Source organism: Bactrocera dorsalis, chromosome 1 (genome assembly GCF_023373825.1).
Source record: "Bactrocera dorsalis isolate Fly_Bdor chromosome 1, ASM2337382v1, whole genome shotgun sequence".
NCBI lineage: Eukaryota > Metazoa > Arthropoda > Insecta > Diptera > Tephritidae > Bactrocera > Bactrocera dorsalis.
In genome coordinates, this window is record NC_064303.1 from 30935853 (window position 1) to 30958471 (window position 22619).

The following is a 22619-nucleotide window of genomic DNA, read 5'->3' on the forward strand; positions in this document are numbered from 1 at the left end:
GTTATACGAGGAGTGGGCGGGTTATCATTTATTTTTAAAGTGTCGGTAAGGGTCGGTCGGTATTGTTTCTGAGCAAATTTCATTATTATATCTTAAGTGATTTGGAAGATAAACCTCTCATAAGGTCTCAAAAATTATATGAGTAGCCAACCAAGAGGGTTTCAAAAATCATACACATATTTTGGAATAGGGATGACATCAGCGTGTAAAAATTAAATCATTAACATTAAATAAAATGAGGGAACTTTTCAAGGTGCGTGACGAAGTGTTCTAAAATATTTTTGAGTAAGGTTGCCACCTTTTCAAATTTTGTATTCAAGTAAACTGTCAAAAAAATTGAAGTATTGTCATATGGCTGTTATATCAAATGGTTTTAAGAAATATTTGTGCAGGCGTAATTTTCAGATACGTTGCCAATTCTTTAGAACTCAGAGTTCGAAAAAGTTTCTAATAGTTAGAAGGTTTGGAAGGTTCTAATCAAAGCAGTTCATAATTTAATATGGGTTATATTTGGACATAATTTTTTATAAAGCTTGCCACTAGTTTGAAATTTCCAAATTAGTCAAATAGCGGAGAGATCCTTCTCGACCCTGACGGATCTTTTGGTACTACTCAACGTCAGGTTACACTGCCGTATTAATTTTGCGAGGATACCAAATTGAGACATAGCGGCATAAAATCAGCTAATTTTCATGCTGTCCAAAGCAATTGATATAATGCATACACTCGTGAAAGGCATAGCTTAATGTTGCCGAAATTAACGATTTGTCCTGTTTTATGTCTATTAAAGTATTTTCACTCAGAACCACCTCAGATATCGCAATCAACTCAACTCAGTCAAAATTGTTAACCTAGCTGGCAAAATACAACCCTTTAGACGCAATATGTGGCAATATTTGGATAATCCACATGCAAAACGGAGAATTCCGGTACCTTGTACTAAAAATAGGCCTATTCAACGAATAAATACTGAGTATAACCATTTTCTGGTAGCTATAGATACCAATATGAATTCAAGATACCGACACAAAAACATTGCTGAAACATGAAGTGTCAAAAAGCATTTCGCTTAACATATTAGGAGGAAGCTTAAATTAAGTACGAGAATTACCAGTAGTGAAGTAGATACATATAGTAGCTTGAAGATAAAAATCTATAGTCGTCTATTTTAACTTAATTTTCTTAATCATATGAGGAAAAATTTTAATGCAATTATTTTCATTTATTAGAAATTCAGATTATTTGTTTACTGAAGATTATTTGTAACTGCAGTAACTAATGATAAATTTATGGAGCGAGTGTGGTCGTAGTAGTTGTTGAATTCGCTGCAACAGTTGAGTTGGCAGCTAGTGCAACAGTAGTGGAATTACGTGGTCCAGGAAGACCACCACAACCGCCACGACCGCCAGGACCACCGCGTCCTCCTAGTTGTGGGCCGCCACGTCCGCCTAGTCCACCATGTCCAAGTCGTTGGCTTAGAGTAGTTTAATATTAAATTCTGCAAAAAACTGAGCAACTTTTAACTAGAGAAACATACCATCAACATGGACCACGGCGAAAGCGATAAGAAATAATCAAACTGATAATATTATTTTGGAAATTTAGCCCTTACATAGCAGAATTTCATCAAAATTTCAACCAATAAAGTTTCGCAATTTGGCGACATTTCAAACCAACTGTTAAAACAATATTTTATACAAATGTATAAGTAAATAAAAATCTTTAAATAGAAAATATAGCCGATAGAAAGTACCCTCCCGTTTGTAAATGTCTTTGCAGTTGTGTGATTTTCTGGTTTTTTTAAGGAAAATCCGGTTTTCAAATGTTAGTTTTTTCATTCCTCAATGTTTGTTGGGGTTAAAGTAGAAAATTTTAATTGAATTTAATATTGGGTAGTCGAAAAAGTCTTTTCGTATTTTGTCAAAATATGTTGCAGTAGTATATCTCCAGTGCTACCAATCACATTGTGTCATGCTATATTGGGTTGGAAAGGTGAGATTTTAAGCTTATTTTAACTAAAATTCGGGGAAGTTGAAAAAAGGTTACAACTGTTCACAAAAGAATGAAAATAATGAAGAAATTCGGTTTATTTTGCAATTTTTGTATAAAAAAGGGAAGAATGCCACACAAGCCAGCAATGAAATTTGTGAAGAAACTTCGATATGAAAGATTCACCTAGAAAAGATTGACCAGGACCGTCACTTAAGCAGCCATGATATCGCTAAGGAACTTAACATTCATCATCAAACGGTTTTGAACTATTTATACATAGCCAAAAAAAGATCATAGTTCAAGCGTGGTGAATCACAACAATTGCTCGCAAAGCCATTGACGCCTCGAGAAGTTATTCTGAGTGTGGTGGGATTGGAAAGGAATCATCCACTATGAACTGGTCCAGCCTGTTCGAACGATTGATTCTACATTTTACGGTCAACAATTGATGAGTTAGAAGCAAGCAGTCGAAAAAAGCGGCTTCAACTGAACAACAGAAAGCCAGCCGAAGGAAGACGAATAAACGGGAAGGCAGAAATTGATGCGGAGCTTAAGGTTATTCATCGAATGGCACTAATCTGCTCAATTGTTAAACGTCGGTTGAGAGAAAATAATTTTAAAGCCCGAAGAGCCGCAAAACCCCCAAAAAAGGCATTTTACCCGTCTACATTGGTCCAGAGTAAGAGCAAATTGGCCCTAAATGAAAGTAATCGTATTATGTTTTCAGACAAAAGCGAAATAAACCTTACTAGATCAGATTCGGGAGTCATGGTTCGTCGCTGAGTCAAAGAACGATACAGTGATACAATGATGTTCGTAGTATTGTAAAGCATTCGCCATACATTATGGTTTGGGGACGAATCCAAAAGTTGTGAAAATAATAATATTAAATGGTACGTAGAAATAATAAAAAAAGATCTTTTACCTACCATCGAAACTTTAACTAAGCTCGTAGAAAAAGTAATTTTTCAAGATGATTCTGCACCGTGTCAGTGGTCAAAGTCGGTAAGGATAGCATTAACATTTTCTTTCACGAATAATTTTTGAAGTTCCATACACACTAACTACTTTGCATATCTGAACGAATATAAAGATGTTTTGGGGATTGAGCCTTTTCCATGGCCTGGAAATAGCCCTGATTTCAACCCTATTGAGAACTTGTGGGCAATTATAAGCACTAAATTCGACGCCATAAACCAAATAGCATTCAAAAATTGAGGGACATTGTTGTTCGATGTTGCCTTAAACAATATATAACCTAATAGTTTGGTCGCATTTTAGACTTTCTTCTTTCGAGCCTTGGTGCTTTCAAATTGTCTGCGGCCTGAAAAAATTGCACAATCGACTTTAAAATCACCATATCTTCACAAACATAAGATTGGCTATTTTGCAATTAAAACGGAATATTATTATTTGTAAAGATTTATATTGCTTTTATGCCATCGGGTTAGAACTACTATTAAAACAAATTCTTACTTATTTTTTATGTCATGTAGCGACATAAATCTTCCCAGTTCAATTTTTAAGAGTACTCCTTCTTCCTCTTCTTCGTTAGTGGCGTAGACACCGCTTACGCGGTTATAGCCAACAGCGCGCCACATTGTTCTTCCTTTTTGCTGTTTGGCGCCAATTAATGATGTGTGGCTAGGTTCTTCTCTACCTGGTGTTTCCCACGGAGTCCATGTCTTGCTCATGTCGTGTTTTCACCAGCGGATAATGCATTGAATACTCTCAGAGCCAGAGTGTTTTCATGCATTCGGACGACATAACCTAGCCAGTGTAGCTACTGTCTCTTAATTCGCTTAACAATGTCAATTTCGTCGTATATCTCGTTCAGCACATCGTTCCGTCGACTGAAGGATCTTTCTCCCGCAGAACCTTTCTCCTGGAAACTCGCTCGGCCGAATCATCCGATGTTATCGTTCATGCCTCTGCATTATATAGCAGGACGGAGATGATGACTGCAAGTCATGTTTGGTCTTTTTTCGTCGAGAGAGGACTTTACTTCTCAAATGCCTACTCCGACCGAAATAGCACATGGTTTTAATATTTATTCTGCGTTAAATTTCGAGACTGACGCTGATGTTGTTTACGACTTCAAAGTTATGACTTCAAAGTTATGAAAATGTTATGACTGTCAACAGTGACGTGGGAGCCAAGTCGCGTGTTTGTTTGATGACAGGAGGTATTTCGTCTTGCCCACGTTCACTAGCAGTCCTATAGTCTGTCAAGTAAGAGCGCGGTCGACTTTAACGACAGTTAATGAAATATTTCGCTCTAATTTCTTCGCGAGCGGATAGAGGGAAGCTTTGTCCTTGATGCATTGTCAACAAAAGTTCAGTTGTCGTTGATATTTTGAAAGAGAATCACGTTAAACGCGATGAGTGCTAAGTACGCATCGCGCTACGAAGCTGTGTTCCTTTGCATCCACCCGAAATGTGGGAATCAGTGGCTGGTAAATATTTGAGAAAGTCGAAGGCATTTGTACAGAAGTGGATCCAGCTATATATAGTCGATGATTTATCAGAACGTGGTTCGATAGGAAAGGTGAACAAAAAAGATGAAAAAAATAGTGAATCTGTTTTCGCGGAATCCTGCTTTAACACTGCAGCAAGGACAAGCAAAATTAATGGCAAAAGGTTTAGATGTACCCTACGAAACTATCCGAACCCTTCTTCATACTCATCATCAGAAATGGCACAACACAATGAAGAAGCCTCTGTTGACTGAAAAACTTGTGACAAAGTGACTCGCTTGGGCGCATGAGAATATTGATAGAGATTTTGAAAATGTCATTTTTACTGATGAATGTTCTATATGGGCACGTTCTGTTCTCACGCGAGCCTGGTCAACTTTCACCAATAGACTTGTTCAGCGGACCATAAAACATGAAATAAAGTTGCATCTTTGGGGCTGCTTCTCAAAGCAGGGATTCAGCACTTTGTACCTCTTTACTGACAACCTAAATGCCGAGGAAATGATAAACATCTACAAAAAGGCTTTACTGCTATCTCTAACGACGGTTCATCAGAAAAAATGAAGAATGGATTCTGCAGGAGGACAACGATCCTAAATACCGCAGCAAGCTCTGTACTCAGTGGAAAACTCAATCTGGCATCGTTACATTGGATAGACCGTCGCAGTCGCCCGATGCAAACCCTATTAAAAATGTGTGTTCATATATTAAACAGCTTCGTGGAAGACGCACATACACTTTGAAGCAGGTGTCTTCCGAAATTCGTCGGATCTGGAGATCCTAGCTAGCTAGCTACAATACGCCGTCACATTAGTAGAAAGCATGCCTCGGAGATGCCAGGCAATTATCGACGCCGGTGGTGACTGGTCATATTATTGACCAAATTGCATCATTGTTTGTAATGTGTACAATGTATGTATATACAAATATGAAAGTTTCATAAAATATTTTTTTTTATAAATTAACACGACCACGCTCTTTCTTGACAGACTGTATTTACTTCGCTTCCTTATGCAATCTGGAGAAAGCAGAACTAACGGCCAATGATATCAATGTAATCGGCGCACCAGCATAGAAGATTGCACCTTCTCTATTCAGCTCTGCAACTCGAAATATTTTCACTAGGAGTAAATTGAAGAAGTCGCAGGAGTAGAGAGTCGAGGAAGTCGTCTTGTCTGAAACCTCGTTTGGCATCGAACGGGTCGGAGAGATCCTTCTCGACCCTGACGGAGCTTTTGGTATTGCTCAATGTCAGTTTACACAGCCGTATTAATATTGCATAGCAACATAAAAGCAGCTTATTTTCGTGCTGTGCAAAGCAGTTGACATGAAGCATACACTTGTGAAAGTTATTATAGCTTTGTGCAGCCGAAATTAATGTTTTGTCCTGTTTTATGTTCATTAAAGTATGCTCACTCAACTCAACTCAGTAAAAATTATTAACCTGGCTGGCAAAATACAAGCCAATATAGTATTTGGAAAATCCGTATTCAGAACGAAGAATTCCGGCGCTTTGTAATACAAAATAGTCTTAGTCAAGGAACAAATTATGATTATGACCATTTTTTAGTAGCTATAGATACCAATATGAATTCAGAAGATGAGTCAAAGAGCATTTCGCTTAACATATTAGGAGGAAGCTTATTACTACGAAAATGAACTGAATTGAAAATTGAACTTTGTGTTTTAATAACTACGAGAATTACCACATGATCGAACCTAACTGGATTTGAAGTAGATATAGTAACTTGAAGATAAAATCCATCGTCGTTTTGTTCTTACTTATCCTTCCCTGTTAGAAATCAGAGAATTTTTCGAAACTTTTAATTTTCTTAAGCATACAAGGAAAAACTTTAATGCAATTATTTTCATTTATTAGAAATTCAAATTATTTGTTTATAATAACTGAAGCAACTAATGATAAATTTATGGAGCGAGTGTGGTCGTAGTAGTTGTTGAATTCGCTGCAACAGTTGTGGTGGTAGATGGTGCAACAGTAGTGGAATTAAGTGGGCCACAACCACCAGGACCGCCAGGACCACCAGGACCTCCAGGACCACCAGGGCCGTCAAGACCACCAGGACCTCCAGGACCACCAGGGCCATCAAGACCACCAGGACCTCCAGGACCACCAGGGCCACCAAGACCACCAGGACCTCCAGGACCACCGCGTCCTCCTAGTCGTGGACCACCACGTCCGCCAGGTCCACCTCGTTGGCCTAGAAAATTTTAGTATTAAAATCTCCAAGAAACTGAGCTACTTTCAGTTAGAGAAACATACCATTAACAAGGACCACGGCGAAAGCGATAAAAAATAATACCGTAAAGAATTTCATATTCACCAGTAAATGAACTTCGTCAAACTGTTAATAATATTCTGGTACCTTAGCCCTTATATAGCAGTTCATGAAAGTGAAATAGCAAAATTTCAAACCAACTGTTAATACAATCTTTTATTCTTTTAAATAAATAAAATGCATGCAATTAGTTACAGTACGCCATTATTAAAATAAATATTAGGCCGCAGGCTAGACAAGACTAACGATGCTTCATAGTAAATTTTCAAGTTCAATTTTTATTCTCAGTCGCAGCATATTGGCCGCTTGTCCGCAGATAACAACAAAACTACCAATTTCAGAAATAGAGATACTTTTTACAAAATTCATCGGCTTTTCATAGTCATGCAGTCCATTAAAAACTCATAGATCTGTCTATCAAGCATTTAGCAAAGATATTAGCTTCAAATTAAGATGCGGTGCTTTCAAATCATCAAACCTTTCGAGAAGTTGAAAAAGTTTAGAAGCTTTGCTATTCTTCTTCTTCTTAATTGGCGTAGACACCGCTTACGCGATTATAGCCGAGTTAACAACCGCGCGCCAGTCGTTTCTTCTTTTCGCTACGTGGCGCCAATTGGATATTCCAAGCGAAGCCAGGTCCTTCTCCACTTGGTCCTTCCAACGGAGTGGAGGTCTTTCAGAGCTGGAGTGTTTTCATCCATCCGGACAACATGACCTAGCCAGCGTAGCCGCTGTCTTTTAATTCGCTGAACTATGTCAATGTGGTCGTATATCTCGTACAGCTCATCGTTCCATCGAATGCGATATTCGCCGTGGCCAACGCGCAAAGGACCATAAATCTTTCGCAGAGTTTTTCTCTCGAAAACTCGCAACGTCGACTCATCCGCTGTTGACATCGTCCAAGCCTCTGCACCATATAGCAGGACGGGAATTATGAGTGACTTATAGAGTTTGGTTTTAGTCCGTCGAGATAGGACTTTGCTTCTCAATTGCCTACTCAGTCCGAAGTAGCACCTGTTGGCAAGAGTTATCCTGCGTTGGATTTCTAGGCTGACATTGAGTGTGTACACTCTGTACCTGCTCGATTAAGTTCTGCAGCTCGAACTATTTTCTCCAGCAGCAGATTGAAAAAGTCGCACGATAGGGAGTCGCCTTGTCTGAAACTGGTCCGATCCTGACGGAGCTTTTGGTGCCGCTCAACGTCAGTTTACACAGCCGTATCAGTTTTGCGGGGATACCAAATTCAGACATCGCGGCATAAAGGCAGCTCCTTTTCGTGCTGTCGAAACAGCTTTGAAATCGACGAAGTGGTGGTGTGTGTCGATTCTCCTTTCACGGGTCTTTTCCAAGATTTGGCGCATGGTGAATATCTGGTCGGTTGTCTAAAGCCACACTGATAAGGTCCAATCAGTTTTTTGACGGTGGGCTTTAATCTTTCACACAATACGCTCGATAGAACCTTATATGCGATGTTGAGGAGGCTAATCCCACGGTAGTTGGCGTAGATTGTGGGGTCTCCTTTTTTACGGATTGGGCATAGCACACTTAGATTCCAGTCGTTGGGCATGCTTTCGTCCGACCATATTTTACAAAGAAGCTGATGCATGCTCCTTATCAGTTCTTCGCCGCCGTGTTTAAATAGCTCGGCCGGCAATCCATCGGCCCCTGCCGCTTTGTTGTTCTTCAAGCGGGTAATTGCTATTCGAACTTCTTCATGGTCGGGTAATGGAACGTCTGCTCCATCGTCATCGATTGGGGAATCGGGTTCGCCTTCTCCCGGTGTTGTGCTTTCACTGCCATTCAGCAGGCTGGAGAAGTGTTCCCTCAACTCTTTTTTGAAACGGTGGATACGTTCCTCCGAAATCCGCGTAAAAAGAAAACGTGTAAAATAAGAGGCGTTTCTTATAGTAAAATGAGGTATACGTTCCATGTCATCTGAAAACTTGTAAGATGAAATAAAGCACTATATTTACTTCGAAAAACCGTGTAAAAAATGTTGAAACCATAAAATTTCTGATATGCATATAAATTTTATGTTCATATGGCATTTTATTGACATTAAAGCTTAAAATTGGACATTTTGTTATCTGTAGTAAGAGCAAAAATTTTATTTTTAAAGCTTAACTAAAAATTTATAGATAAAATAGTTTTTCACTTATTAAGGTAAGAAAAGTTCAAATGTAATTGACAGCGCGAACAAAAGTATTATTTAATAATCTTTACACACTTTAATTGAGCAATATTTTATGGACTAAATATCATGTGATCAAAATGTGTAGGTAAAAGTTATCGAATAAGGGGATTTTCCAGTTACTACTATATATGTTCATTTCAGCAATGGTGCCAAGTGTGGTAGAACAATTATAATTACAAGACAGTAATTTTGATACCGTACTAGACTAATTTTTTTTTTCAACCGTGTAACTTTAAATCCGTGTAAAGAAACCGTGTAGAAAAAGAATTGGGTGTATTCGTTTTGGCAGAACGTTTTTGAGTCGCTACCAAAGTTAGATTTCCTATTTTGTAGCATAATAATAGGCTCTTTGAAGTGGAGAACTTGAACGCTAAACAATTTTGTTGTCATCCAAGCAACTATGGTGAATTAGTGCATGATTCGAATCGTAATTGAGTGATTGTACTAAAAAACAAGAATTCTATATTGATGTTCAGATAAGATTGTTTAATAAAATTATCACTGTGGACCACATGCCCTACCGTATGTAAATGGTACCGCACCGATGAGTACAACAACCGAATTATCTTCTTTCTGTTTACAAGTAGATGGTGAACGTATTAAATTTACTAGTTACTTTTTTAAGATCTTTCTTTCTGTTGAAATTTGGTATCTTACTAACTTATATTGAAGGTCATGTACTCACTTGATGAGTATATGTATGATAAGCACCGAACCGAACTCAACTGAAGAGAAGAGAAAATAAATAAATTAATATATAGAATTGATGTGAAAAACCTCAACCGAGGTATCAAAATTCTTTATATTAGGAGAAATGAGACACACATGCAGTTGTAAACAAAATAATTTTTAAGTAGCCTTGTCCATTTCATTTCTTTAAAATATCACTCGTTTTGATGAACCTAATCGGTTTAAAGTCAGGTGGAAAAACGGAAATCATTATATGGGGTGTTTTGTGGGCAGAGAAGGGGACGTGCTGATTGCATTAATTTGGACATTGCTCAGGTATACTTGAAAACGTATACTCAGGGATTTTTTTAAATATACAACTCACACAGAAAACTTTGTTTAGAAAAACGAAAATCAATATATTATATGAAGTAGTATATGGGAGTGGAGGGTAGTATCAACCTGATTTTATCTACATGTTTTTGACAATGTCACATAGTAATAAAATGTTCGCTGGGTTTTATTAAGGTACCTCACATACTCAATCAATCAACAACAATCTACTCAACAATCAACGGTTTGTGTAAAGTCAGCCGGTTGTTCTAAAATCCTGATATTAGTTATATGGAGGCTAGGTCAAGTTGTCGCCCAATTTTATCTATTTTAGGCACAAAGACACATACACTGTTATTAGCATAACCCAGCTCTCCCATATTAATTGAGATAACATGTAATCTGGCAACCCTTCTCGTTTACAGCTGTGAAATTTCGTGCTCTTGCAAATTTGTTTAATTTATATTTAAAACTTTGTGGTGAAAATATCTGATTTAAGTGATCTGTTAAATTGTGCCATTAAAGTAAGTGAAATTTACTTTAATTATGTGTTGGCTAATTTTAATTTATTCCGCCGAGTCATTTACAAATTGTTTGTTACTACATTTTTAAATAGTGCAATTGTTAGTGTTAATTTATATTGCTTACCTTAATTCCTTTCTTGTTTTTATTCGTTTTCCAACTTTGTTCACAGCTGTTTGCGAGTTTCTCAATTTTCGTGTGTCACAGTGCATCTCAAACTACTCGCTACATTTATCGTTATCGTGATAACCAATTATTTGTTATAAATATTTTTGACATTGCTCTTTTTACTTTTATTATTTAAATTTTTTATATTTTTTTTAGTATTGTTTTTATCGTTTACAATTTCCCGAACTGTTCTGTGAAAGGAGAGTCGGAACGTTTTGTCTCTTGCTGGCTATGTGATAAGCTTGCCCATCTTAAATGTGCTGACCTGACAGGCAGGATATTGGATTCTATTCTTCACAGTAAGGGCTTGCGCTGGTCTTGCATAAAACGCAGACCAACAGAAATTGAATTATTTAAAGTCTTTAGGGAGACGCGCAATGATTTCAAGGAGATTGGCCATGAGCTTGAAAGCCTTACCGAAAAATTTAGGCCTAAAATCTTTGCTTTCACAGAAACTTGGCTAAAGCCCCACATTTTTGATAATGAAATAATCAATAGCGATTTTGAAATTTTTAGATATGACCGACTGAGCAGAATAGGAGGTGGTATCTTGTTCAATTCCATCTGATGTTCTGCATGCAGACTTCATAGAATTTAAGTGCATTCAAATTTGCGCTAATAGTGGCCATATCTATTTAACTTTATCTTATATACCGCCTCAATCGGACTTATCTGTATATATGCTGCATGCTTCTTTAATAAATAATGTTTTCTCCATGGCTAATAATACTGATTCCATGATTGTTTTGGAAATTTTCTATTTACCGTGTGTATCATGGAAATCTATTGATGATTACATCATTCCTGTGTACTCGCTTATGTCAAATGCCGGAGTTGGGTCTTAACCAAATTAAATTAATTTCAAGTTTGATAAGTTCTCACATCTGGTTCACGTTGATAATGCTTCAATATTCTCTGTTGTCCGATGCGATCCTTTGGTTCTGCCAGAGGACTTGTAACATCCTGATTTCGAAATTAATATCGGGATCATAGCCAGCTTTGTTCATAATAATACACAAGACCTTTCAACTTTGCGAAAACTAATTTTAGGAAGATTAATTACGAACTTTCTTTAATGAAACTATTTTAAAATTATTTGAAAAATAAGTTCCGAAATGTGTTGTTGCTCAAAGAATGAGTTCTAATTTATGGTTTTCGAGAGAAATGGTTTCAAGAGAATTAAAAAATAGAAAATGTCGTGTTTTTAAACTTAAAGGGGTATTCTACTCTAGAATTTTGAAAAATTCTATTTTTTTATATATTTACAGTTTAGACCTTCAAGAACATATCCTCCAAAGGATTTTTAAAAATTAAAATTATTTTAAGAGCTACAGTTACTTTAGTGACGCAGTACCTGGCCCGGTTCGGCCGGACTCACTTTTTCAAACGCGTTTTTCACGAAATTACTTTTTTCCACACGGTACCGGCATTATCTCAAGTTCTATACAACCGATTTACTTGAAATTTTGTGTGAACCTTCTTTATATAATCCTTTATCCTTTATCTTTATATAATCCTTAATCTTTTGTTTTTAATATTTTAAAAAAATTCAGGAATTTCAAAAAAAGCGTAAAAAATTATTTTTATTTTCAGGCAGTCGCCATTTTTCAAAAAATTTTTGTTTCGTGTTTCCTGAGGTAGGGACTATAACAGCATCTTTACTGATTAATTATTTTAATATTTAATATTTTTTTGTAAAATTTTTTTTCTGTATTCTTAAGATATCAATAAAAAACACCATAAAAAAATGGATACTAAAAATATTTTTGGTTTTTTTTTTATTAAATTTAAATTTCGATTTCTAGAGTAGAATACCCCCTTAAAAAACACTAGTTTAGTTGTTGACTATTCAAATTATTCTAAATTGCGTCGATAATTTGCTGAACTTAGCAAAATATGTTATTATATAATAATTATATTATATAAACCAAGTAAAAAATACTATTACATGTAATCCACAATTGTTCTATAGTTTCGTCAACTCCAAACGCAAGATTTCTAATTTTCCGTCCGCGATGAAATATAAGTCTACTATGTCTAGTGACAATCACACAATTTCTAATATGTTTGCTGAATTCTTTAGATCCAATTACTCTCCAAAATCTCCAAAAAATGTTCCGCATCAGCACAAGTTATGTCCGATTTCTGTAATTAATGCACTCACCATTTCCGAAGCAGACGTCTTATATCAGTGAAATATGTTAGAACAATCATTTATTTATGGCCCAGATATGATTCCCTCATGCTTTCTTAAAAAATGTGCCAAAAATATACATATACCAATCCAATTAACAAAACTATTTAATTCATCTTTTAAGCAGGCTTATTTCCATCTACTTATATGGAAAAAGTCATTTATAATTCCTTTACACACGAGTGGATTTAGGTCCTCTATTGAAAACTATAGGTTAATAGCAAAGTTGTCAGCAATATCTAAACTTTTTGAAGCAATTATAACAGACGACATAACCTTCCGGATTTCCCCACTAATTTCTTGTTCTCCGCATGGTTTTCGTAAAGGGAAATTTAGGGCAACTAATTTGCTTCAATTTGTATCACATGTATCAACGGGCTTTAGGGAGAATAAGCATTCTGATGTTATATACCAGTGTTGTCCAATCCAATAGTATGTAGCTTTCACTTGTGTGCGTAAAGCGCTGCTGCAAACTGTGTTGGCAGAAAAGTACACTGAATAAATAATGAGCAATTTTTTTTTATAATGTTGATAAAAATGATTTAAGTTCAATTTGTACAAATGTTGATCAGTGCGTTTTCCATTACTTTGTCCACATTTATCTTTCGAAAAAGTTTCTAATAGTTAGAAGGTTTGGAAGGTTCTAATCAAAGCAGTTAATAATTTAATATGGGTTATATTTGGACATAATTTTTGATAAAGCTTGCCGCTAGTTTGAAATTTCCAAATTAGTCAAATAGCGGAGAGATCCTTCTCGACCCTGACGGATCTTTTGGTACTACTCAACGTCAGGTTACACTGCCGTATTAATTTTGCGAGGATACCAAATGGAGACATAGCGACATAAAAGCAGCTAATTTTCGTGCTGTCGAAAGCAATTGATATAAAGCATACACTCGTGAAAGGTATACCTTAATGTTGCCGAAATTAACGATTTGTTCTGTTTTATGTCTATTAAAGTATGCTCACTCAGAACCACCTCGCAATCAACTCAACTCAGTCAAAATTGTTAACCAGGCTGGCAAAATACAACCCTTTAGACAGAATATGTGGCAATATTTGGATAATCCGTATGCAAAACGGAGAATTCCGGTACCTTGTACTAAAAATAGGCCTATTCAACGAATAAATACTGAGTATAACCATTTTCTGGTAGCTATAGATACCAATATAAATTCAAGATACCGACACAAAAACATTGCTGAAACATGAAGTGTCAAAAAGCATTTCGCTTAACATATTAGGAGGAAGCTTAAATTAAGTACGAGAATTACCAGTAGTGAAGTAGATACATATAGTAGCTTGAAGATAAAAATCTATAGTCGTCTATTTTAACTTAATTTTCTTAATCATATGAGGAAAAATTTTAATGCAATTATTTTCATTTATTAGAAATTCAGATTATTTGTTTACTGAAGATTATTTGTAACTGCAGTAACTAATGATAAATTTATGGAGCGAGTGTGGTCGTAGTAGTTGTTGAATTCGCTGCAACAGTTGAGTTGGCAGCTAGTGCAACAGTAGTGGAATTACGTGGTCCAGGAAGACCACCACAACCGCCACGACCGCCAGGACCACCGCGTCCTCCTAGTTGTGGGCCGCCACGTCCGCCTAGTCCACCATGTCCAAGTCGTTGGCTTAGAGTAGTTTAATATTAAATTCTGCAAAAAACTGAGCAACTTTTAACTAGAGAAACATACCATCAACATGGACCACGGCGAAAGCGATAAGAAATAATCAAACTGATAATATTATTTTGGAAATTTAGCCCTTACATAGCAGAATTTCATCAAAATTTCAACCAATAAAGTTTCGCAATTTGGCGACATTTCAAACCAACTGTTAAAACAATATTTTATACAAATGTATAAATAAATAAAAATCTTTAAATAGAAAATATAGCCGATAGAAAGTACCCTCTTGTTTAAGGAAAATCCCGTTTTCAAATGTCAGTTATTTCATTCCTCAATGTTTTTTGGGGTTAAAGTAGAAAAATTTAATTTAATATTGGGTAGTCGAAAAAGTTTTTTCGTATATTGTCAAAAGATGTCATTGCAGTAGTATATCTCCAGTGCGACCAATCACATTGCGTCATACTGTATGGTGTTGGAAAGGTGAGATTTTAAGCTTCTTTTAACTGAAATTCGGGAAAGTTGAAAAAGGGTTACAGCTGTTCAAAAAAGAGTGAAAATACTGAAGAAATTCGGTTTATTTTGAAATTTTTGTATAAAAAAGGGAAGAATGCCACACCAGCCACCAATGAATTTTGTGAAGTTTACGGAGACGATGCTGTTTCAGTTCGTGTAGCACAACAATGGTTCGCTCGCTTCCGTCCTGGAAACTTCGATATGAAAGATTCACCTAGAAAAGATTGACCAGGACGGTCACATATGCAGCCATGACATCGCTAAGGAACTTAATATTCATCATCAAACGGTTTTGAACTATTTATACATAGCCAAAAAAGATCATAGTTCAAGCGTGGTGAATCACAACAAATGCTCGCAAAGCCATTGACGCCTCGAGAGGTTATTCTGAGTGTGGTGGGATTGGAAAGGAATCATCCACTATGAGCAGCTCCAGCCTGTTCGAACGATTGATTCTATATTTTACGGTCAACAATTGATGAGTTGGAAGCAAGCAGTCGAAAAAAGCGGCTTCAACTGATCAACAGAAAGCCAGCCGAAGGAAGACGAAAAAACGGGAAGGCAGAAATTGATGCGGACTTTAAAGATATTCATCGAATGGCACTAATCTGCTCAATTGTTAAACGTCGGTTGAAAGAGAAAGCCCGAAGAGCCGCAAAACCCCCAAAAAATACATTTTACCCGTCTACATTGGTCCAGAGTTAGAGCAAATTGGCCCTAAATGAAAATAATCATACTATGTTTTCAGACAAAAGCGAAATAAACCTTGCTAGATCAGATTCGGGAGTCATGGTTCGTCGCTGAGTCAAAGAACGATACAGTTATACAATGATGTTCGTAGTATTGTAAAGCATTCGTCATACATTATGGTTTGGGGACGAATCCAAAAGTTGGGAAAATAGTAATATTAAATGGTACGCAGAAATAATAAAAAAAGATCTTTTACCTGCCATCGAAACTTTAACTGAGATCGTAAGAAAAGTAATTTTTCAAGATGATTCTGCACCGTGTCATCGGTCAAAGTCGGTAAGGATACCACTAACTTTTTATTTCACGAATAATTTTTGAAGTTCCATACACACTAATTATTACAAATAAACTTTTTACTTTGCATATCTGAACGAATATAAAGATGTTTTGGGGATTGAGCCTTTTCCATGGCCTGGAAATAGCTCTGATTTCAAACCTATTGAGAACTTGTGGGCAATTATAAGCACTAAATTTGACGCCATAAACCAAATAGCATTCAAAAATTGAGGGACATTGTTGTTCGATGTTGCTTTAATCAATATATAGCCTAATAGTTTGGTCGCATTTTAGACTTACTTCTTTCGAGCTTTGGTGCTTTCAAATTGTCTGTGGCCTGAAAAAATTGCCCAATCGACTTTAAATTCACCATATCTTCACAAACATAAAGTTGGCTATTTTGCAATTAAAACGGAATATTATTATTTGTAAAGATTTATATTGCTTTTATGCCATCGGGTTAGAACTACTATTCAAACAAATTCTTACTTATTGTTTATGTTATGTAGCGACATAAAACTTCCCAGTTAAATTTTTAAGAATACTCCTTCTTCCTTTTCTTCTTTAGTGGCGTAGACATCGCTTACGCGGTTATAGCCAACTTTACAACAGCGAGCCCCATTGTTCTTCCTTTTTGCTGTTTGGCGCCAATTAAGAATGTGTGGTTAGGTCCTTCTCTACCTGGTGTTTCCCACGGAGTCCATGTCTTCCTCATATCGTGTTTTCCCCAGCGGATACTCTTCATACTCATCATCAGAAATGGCACAACACAATGAACTCTGTTGACTGAAAAACTTGTGACAAAGCGTCTCTCTTGGGCGCATGAGAATATTGATAGAGATTTTGAAAATGTCATTATACTCTCGCAACAAAGTTGTCGAGTAGAGTTGAAATCCGGATGTCTGTCTGTCCGTCCGTCTGTCCGTCTGTCCGTCCGTCCGTGCAAGCTGTAACTTGAGTAAGAATTGAGATATCATGATGAAACTTGGTACACGTATTTCTTGGCTCCATAAGAAGGTTAAGTTCGAAGGCAAAATCGGCCCACTGCCACGCCCACAAAATGGCGGAAACCGAAAACATATAAAGTGTCATAACTAAGCCATAAATAAAGATATTAAACTGAAATTTGGCACAAAGCATCGCATTAGGAAGGGGCATATTTGGACGTAATTTTTTTGGAAAAATGGGCGTGGCCCTGCCCCCTAAAAAGTTTTTTGTACATATCTCGGAAACTACTTTTGCTAATTCAACCAAACTCTACAGAATTGTTTCCTTCAAGCATTTCCATATACAGTTCAAAAATGGAAGAAATCGGATAATAACCACGCCCACCTCCCATACAAAGGTTATGTTGAAAATCACTAAAAGTGCGTCAACCGACTAACAAAAAACGTCGGAAACACAAATTTTTACGGAAGAAATGGCAGAAGGAAGCTGCACCCAGGCTTTTTTTTAAATTTAAAATGGGCGTGGCGTCGCCCACTTATGGACCAAAAACCATATCTCAGGAAATGCTCGACCGATTTCAATGAAGTTTGGTACATAATATTTTCTTAACACCCTGATGACATGTGCGAAATATGGGTGAAATCGGTTCACAGCTCACTAATATAACGCTATTTTGAATTCCATCTGATGCCTTCTCTGTATAATATATGTATACATTAGGAACCAATGATGATAGCGGAATAAAACTTTACACAAATACGGTATTTGAGCTGAGGTATCCCTTGTGGAAAAATTGTCGTGATCGGACTATAACTTTTCAAGGTCCCTAATATCGAACACGAAGAAGAACTCAGTGGCTAACCTAACCTAACCTAATTTTTCATCGAAAATATCGGTAAATCTCTCAGAATTTAATTCTAATTAATTTTACAGCAAAATAAAAAATATGTAAATGACGGATAATGAAATCTCGATTCTCACTTTATCATGCGAGAGTATAAAATGTTCGGTGACACCCGAACTTATCCCTTCCTTACTTGTTTTTACTGACGAATGTTCTATATGGGCACGTTCTGTTCTCACGCGGACCTGGTCAACTTCCACCAATAGACTTGTTCAGCGGACCGTAAAACATGGAATAAAGGTGCATCTTTGGGGCTGCTTCTCAAAGCAGGGATTCGCCACTTTGTACCTCTTTACTGACAACCTCAATGCCGATAAAATTATAAAAATCTACAAAAAGGCTTTACTGCTATCTCTAACGATGGTTCAACAGAAAAAATGAAGATTGAATCCTGCAGGAGGACAACGATCCTAAATACCGCAGCAACCTCTGTACTCAGTGGAAAACTCAATCTGGCATCGTTACATTGGATAGGCCGTCGCAGTCGCCCGATGCAAACCCTATTGAAAATGTGTGGGCATATATTAAACAGAAGCTTCGTGGAAGACGCACATACACTTTGAAGCAGGTGTCTTCCGAAATTCGTCGAATCTGGAGATCCTGGCCACTAGAATGCGCCGTCACATTAGTAGAAAGCATGCCTCGGAGATGCCAGGCAATTATCGACGCCGGTGGTGACTGGTCATATTATTGACCAAATTGCATCATTGTTTATAATGTGTACAATGTATAGTATATATAAATATGAAAGTTTCATAAAATAATTGTTTTTATAAATTAACACGACCACGCTCTTACTTGACAGAATAGGGGTATTCGTTTGCTCTTGCAAAACCTTCGCACTGTGCAAGAATTGCATATATTTCCTCTTGGTGCACCGGCACAACAACAAAACACAACAACAAATTATTTGCAATGGCTGTAAAATATGTCATACCAAAACCCTTGTATATTTGCGTGTAATGTCATGCAAAAATATAATTGCAACCCTGTTTTAGCCGCCATTTTACATAAAGACATATTACGTTGTTAAATTGTTGAGGAAGGTAAATTTTAAAAAGATTTTATAATTTCTATTTAAATTATAAAGATTTGTTACCGTATTTTTTGTTAAAAATGTGTGCAGAAGGTGCCCCAATTCACAATAGCCATGCATAATAGTCATTCACAATAAATTGACCAAATCAGCCGTTCATATTTCACTAGATTCTGCAATGGGTGCTCTCGTGCCCTTGTATATTTCGGTATAGTATTTTTGCAATATGCAAGAGCAAGCGAATACCCCTACTGTATTTACTTCGCTTCTTTATGCAATCTGGAGAAAGCAGAACTAACGGCCAATGATATCAATGTAATCGGCGCACCAGCATAGAAGATTGCACCTTCTCTATTCAGCTCTGCAACTCGAAATATTTTCACAGGAGTAAATTGAAGAAGTCGCAGGAGTAGAGAGTCGAGGAAGTCGTCTTGTCTGAAACCTCGTTTGGCATCGAACGGGTCGGAGAGATCCTTCTCGACCCTGACGGAGCTTTTGGTATTGCTCAATGTCAGTTTACACAGCCGTATTAATATTGCATAGCAACATAAAAGCAGCTTATTTTCGTGCTGTGCAAAGCAGTTGACATGAAGCATACACTTGTGAAAGTTATTATAGCCTGGTGCAGCCGGAATTAATGTTTTGTCCTGTTTTATGTTCATTAAAGTATGCTCACTCAACTCAACTCAGTAAAAATTATTAATCTGGCTGGCAAAATACAACCCAGTACAATATTTGGAAAATCCGTATTCAGAACGAAGAATTCCGGCGCTTTGTAATACAAAATAGGCTCAGTCAAGGAACAAATTATGATTGTGACCATTTTTTAGTAGCTATCCTCGTCGATACCAGAATGAATTCCGAAGATGAGTCAAAGAGCATTTCGCTTAACATATTAGGAGGAAGCTTATTACTACGAAAATGAACTGAATTGAAAATTGAACTTTGTGTTTTAATAACTACGAGAATTACCACATGATCGAACCTAACTGGATTTGAAGTACATATAGTAACTTGAAGATAAAAATTCATCGTCGTTTTGTTCTTACTTATCCTTCCCTGTTAGAAATCAGAGAATTTTTCGAAACTTTTAATTTTCTTAAGCATACAAAGAAAAATTTTAATGCAATTCTTTTCATTTATTACAAATTCAGATTATTTGTTTATAATAACTGAAGCAACTAATGATAAATTTATGGAGCGAGTGTGGTCGTAGTAGTTGTTGAATTCGCTGCAACAGTAGTTGTTGAATTCGCTGCAACAGTTGTGGTGGTAGATGGTGCAACAGTAGTGGAATTAAGTGGGCCACAACCACCAGGACCACCAGGACCTCCAGGACCACCAGGACCTCCAGGACCACCAGGACCACCAGGGCCGTCAAGATCACCAGGACCACCAGGGCCGTCAAGATCACCAGGACCTCCAGGGCCGTCAAGACCGCCAGGACCACCAGGGCCGCCAGGACCGCCAGGGCCGCCAAGACCACCAGGACCTCCAGGGCCGTCAAGACCACCAGGGCCGCCAAGACCACCAGGAGCTCCAGGACCGCCGCCTAGTTGTGGACCACCTCGTCCGCCAGGTCCACCTCGTTGGCCTAGAAAATTTTAATATTAAAATCTGCCAGAAACTGAGCTACTTTCTGTTAGAGAAACATACCATTAACAAGGACCACGGCGAAAGCGATAAAAAATAATACCGTAAAGAATTTCATATTCACCAGTAAATGAACTTCGTCAAACTGTTAATAATATTCTGGTACCTTAGCCCTTATATAGCAGTTCATGAAAGTGAAATAGCAAAATTTCAAACCAACTGTTAATACAATCTTTTATTCTTTTAAGTAAATAAAATGCATGAAATTAGTTACCATACGCCATTATTAAAATAAATATTAGATCGCAGGCTAGACAAGACTAACGCTGTTTCATAGTAAATTTTCAAGTTCAACCGTGAACAAAATTTTTATTCTCAGTCGCAGCATATTGGTCGCTTGTCCGCAGATAACAACAAAACTACCAATTTCAGAAATAGAGATACTTTTTACAAAATTCATCGGCTTTTCATAATCATGCAATCCATTAAAAACTCATAGATCTGTCCATTTACCGTGCTAGGGCGCAGATCAAGCATTTGGCAAAGATATTGACTTCAATAATAACTCTTTTTCCTAAGTTACGATATTTACCTGCGGTGCTTTCAAATCATCAAACCTTTCGAGAAGTTGAAAAAGTTTAGAAGCTTTGTTATTCAGCAATATTTAATTATTCATTTTTTCAAAACGTTCGAGAGTCGCTTCCATCGTTAAGTTCATATTTTATAGCATAATAGTAGGCACTTTTTTTTTTTTTTGTTTCAATATCTTTTTTATTTATTGAATCTGCTTTTTGTTTTGAAAGCCTAACAATAAGTAATAAAATCTTAAACCTATTTAAAAACTAGACACGCTCAAGCAAATGATTGAGGTGTTTTGGTGATACATTGCTCCTCAGTACGCGGGCATATCTCTTCTTTTAAGGCGTGTTTGATTGCAGGAATGTACCAAAGCATTAGCCAAAGGGTTTGGGTGATCACGGAGTTTACATATATATTTAATTCTGCTGTCTTCTACTTCTTTCCTTACCATAGAAATACCAAGGTCTTTATGGATATTCTCATTACGCATGTACCATGGTGAACACGTGATTGAGCTAAGCATTTTTGATTGGAACCTTTGTATTATGTCTATATTAATTGCACAGGTCGTACCCCACAGTCGAATGCCATACATCCAAATCGGCTTTATGACCGCATTATATAAAAGCACTTTGTTGTCTAGGCTAAGTTTGGAGTTTTTATTTAATAGCCAATTTAAATTTGCAGCTCTTATCTTCATGCAAGTTATTTTACTAGATATATGTTTTTTCCACGTAAGTCTTCTATCTAGGTGAATACCAAGATAGGTTACTTCATTCGCTTGGGGTACTAAAATATTGTTAATTTTTATTGCCGGACACATTTTTGGTCTAAGCGAAAATGTAACATGCTTACACTTTTGTTCATTTACCTTTATACGCCAGTTAGCTAGCCATTCTTCGACAAACTTTAAGTGCTCGGCTAATATTCTTGATGCTATTATGTGGCATTTGTTACGGCTCACTATAGCTGTGTCGTCCGCAAAAGTAGAAGTTAATACATTGTTAGCTGTTGGAAGATCTGCTGTATATATGATGTATAGTGTTGGGCCTAGAACACTGCCCTGGGGTACACCAGCCCTTATCTGTCTTTCATCAGATATGAAATCTCCCACTTTTACCATAAATTTTCTATTTTTTAAATACGATTCCAATGTTTTATATAATTTTGAAGGTAGAATATTTTTAATCTTGTATAAAAGGCCCTCATGCCATACCTTATCAAACGCCTGAGCCACGTCTAGAAAATAGCTGAACAGTACTCTCTGTGCTCAAATGCTTTTCTTATTTCGTTAGTAATTCTATTTACTTGCTCAATCGTGCTATGTTTTTCACGAAACCCAAATTGGTGCATTGGTACTATATTATTTTTGTGGAGGAAAGGAGTCATCTTTGATAGTAACAATTTTTGAAATATCTTAGAAAGACAGGGTAGAAGACTGATTGGTCTGTATGAAGACGGCTGTGTTAAGTCTTTTCCAGGTTTGTCTATCAAGATGATCTGCGACTTTTCCCACGAATTTGGATAGTGTCCGAGATTAA

The 22619-nt window shown here is 36.8% G+C and overlaps 1 protein-coding gene across 17 annotated transcripts; it reads right to left on the minus strand.

Moving 5' to 3' along the window:
- Positions 1-1272: 1272 nt before the first annotated feature.
- Positions 1273-20701, minus strand: LOC105232930 (S-antigen protein). Of its 17 annotated transcripts, none has more exons than XM_049448148.1 (4): positions 20563-20701; positions 20264-20500; positions 6416-6552; positions 1273-1332 (listed from the first exon to the last, which is right to left on the minus strand). In XM_049448148.1, the coding sequence occupies exons 1-4, from the start codon at positions 20615-20617 to the stop codon at positions 1288-1290; spliced, it is 474 nt and encodes a 157-aa protein (XP_049304105.1). In that variant the 5' UTR covers positions 20618-20701; the 3' UTR covers positions 1273-1287. The 17 variants fall into 17 exon arrangements, with proteins under 17 accessions (XP_049304105.1, XP_049304104.1, XP_049304101.1 ...); XM_049448147.1 differs by having other exon boundaries at positions 20255-20500; XM_049448144.1 differs by having other exon boundaries at positions 20246-20500.
- Positions 20702-22619: the final 1918 nt, after the last annotated feature.

Excerpts from the sequence above, each read along its gene's own strand:
- LOC105232930 (XM_049448144.1), bottom strand. The coding sequence starts at position 20,617 with ATGAAATTCTTTACGGTATTATTTTTTATCGCTTTCGCCGTGGTCCTT. Across the intron at positions 6,553-20,245 it reads TGGTCCTGGAGGTCCTGGTG|GTCCTGGTGGTCTTGACGGC; the intron begins GTCCTGGAGGTC and ends GTGGTCCTGGAG. Across the intron at positions 1,333-6,415 it reads CAGCGAATTCAACAACTACT|GTTGCAGCGAATTCAACAAC; the intron begins ACGACCACACTC and ends GCCAACTCAACT.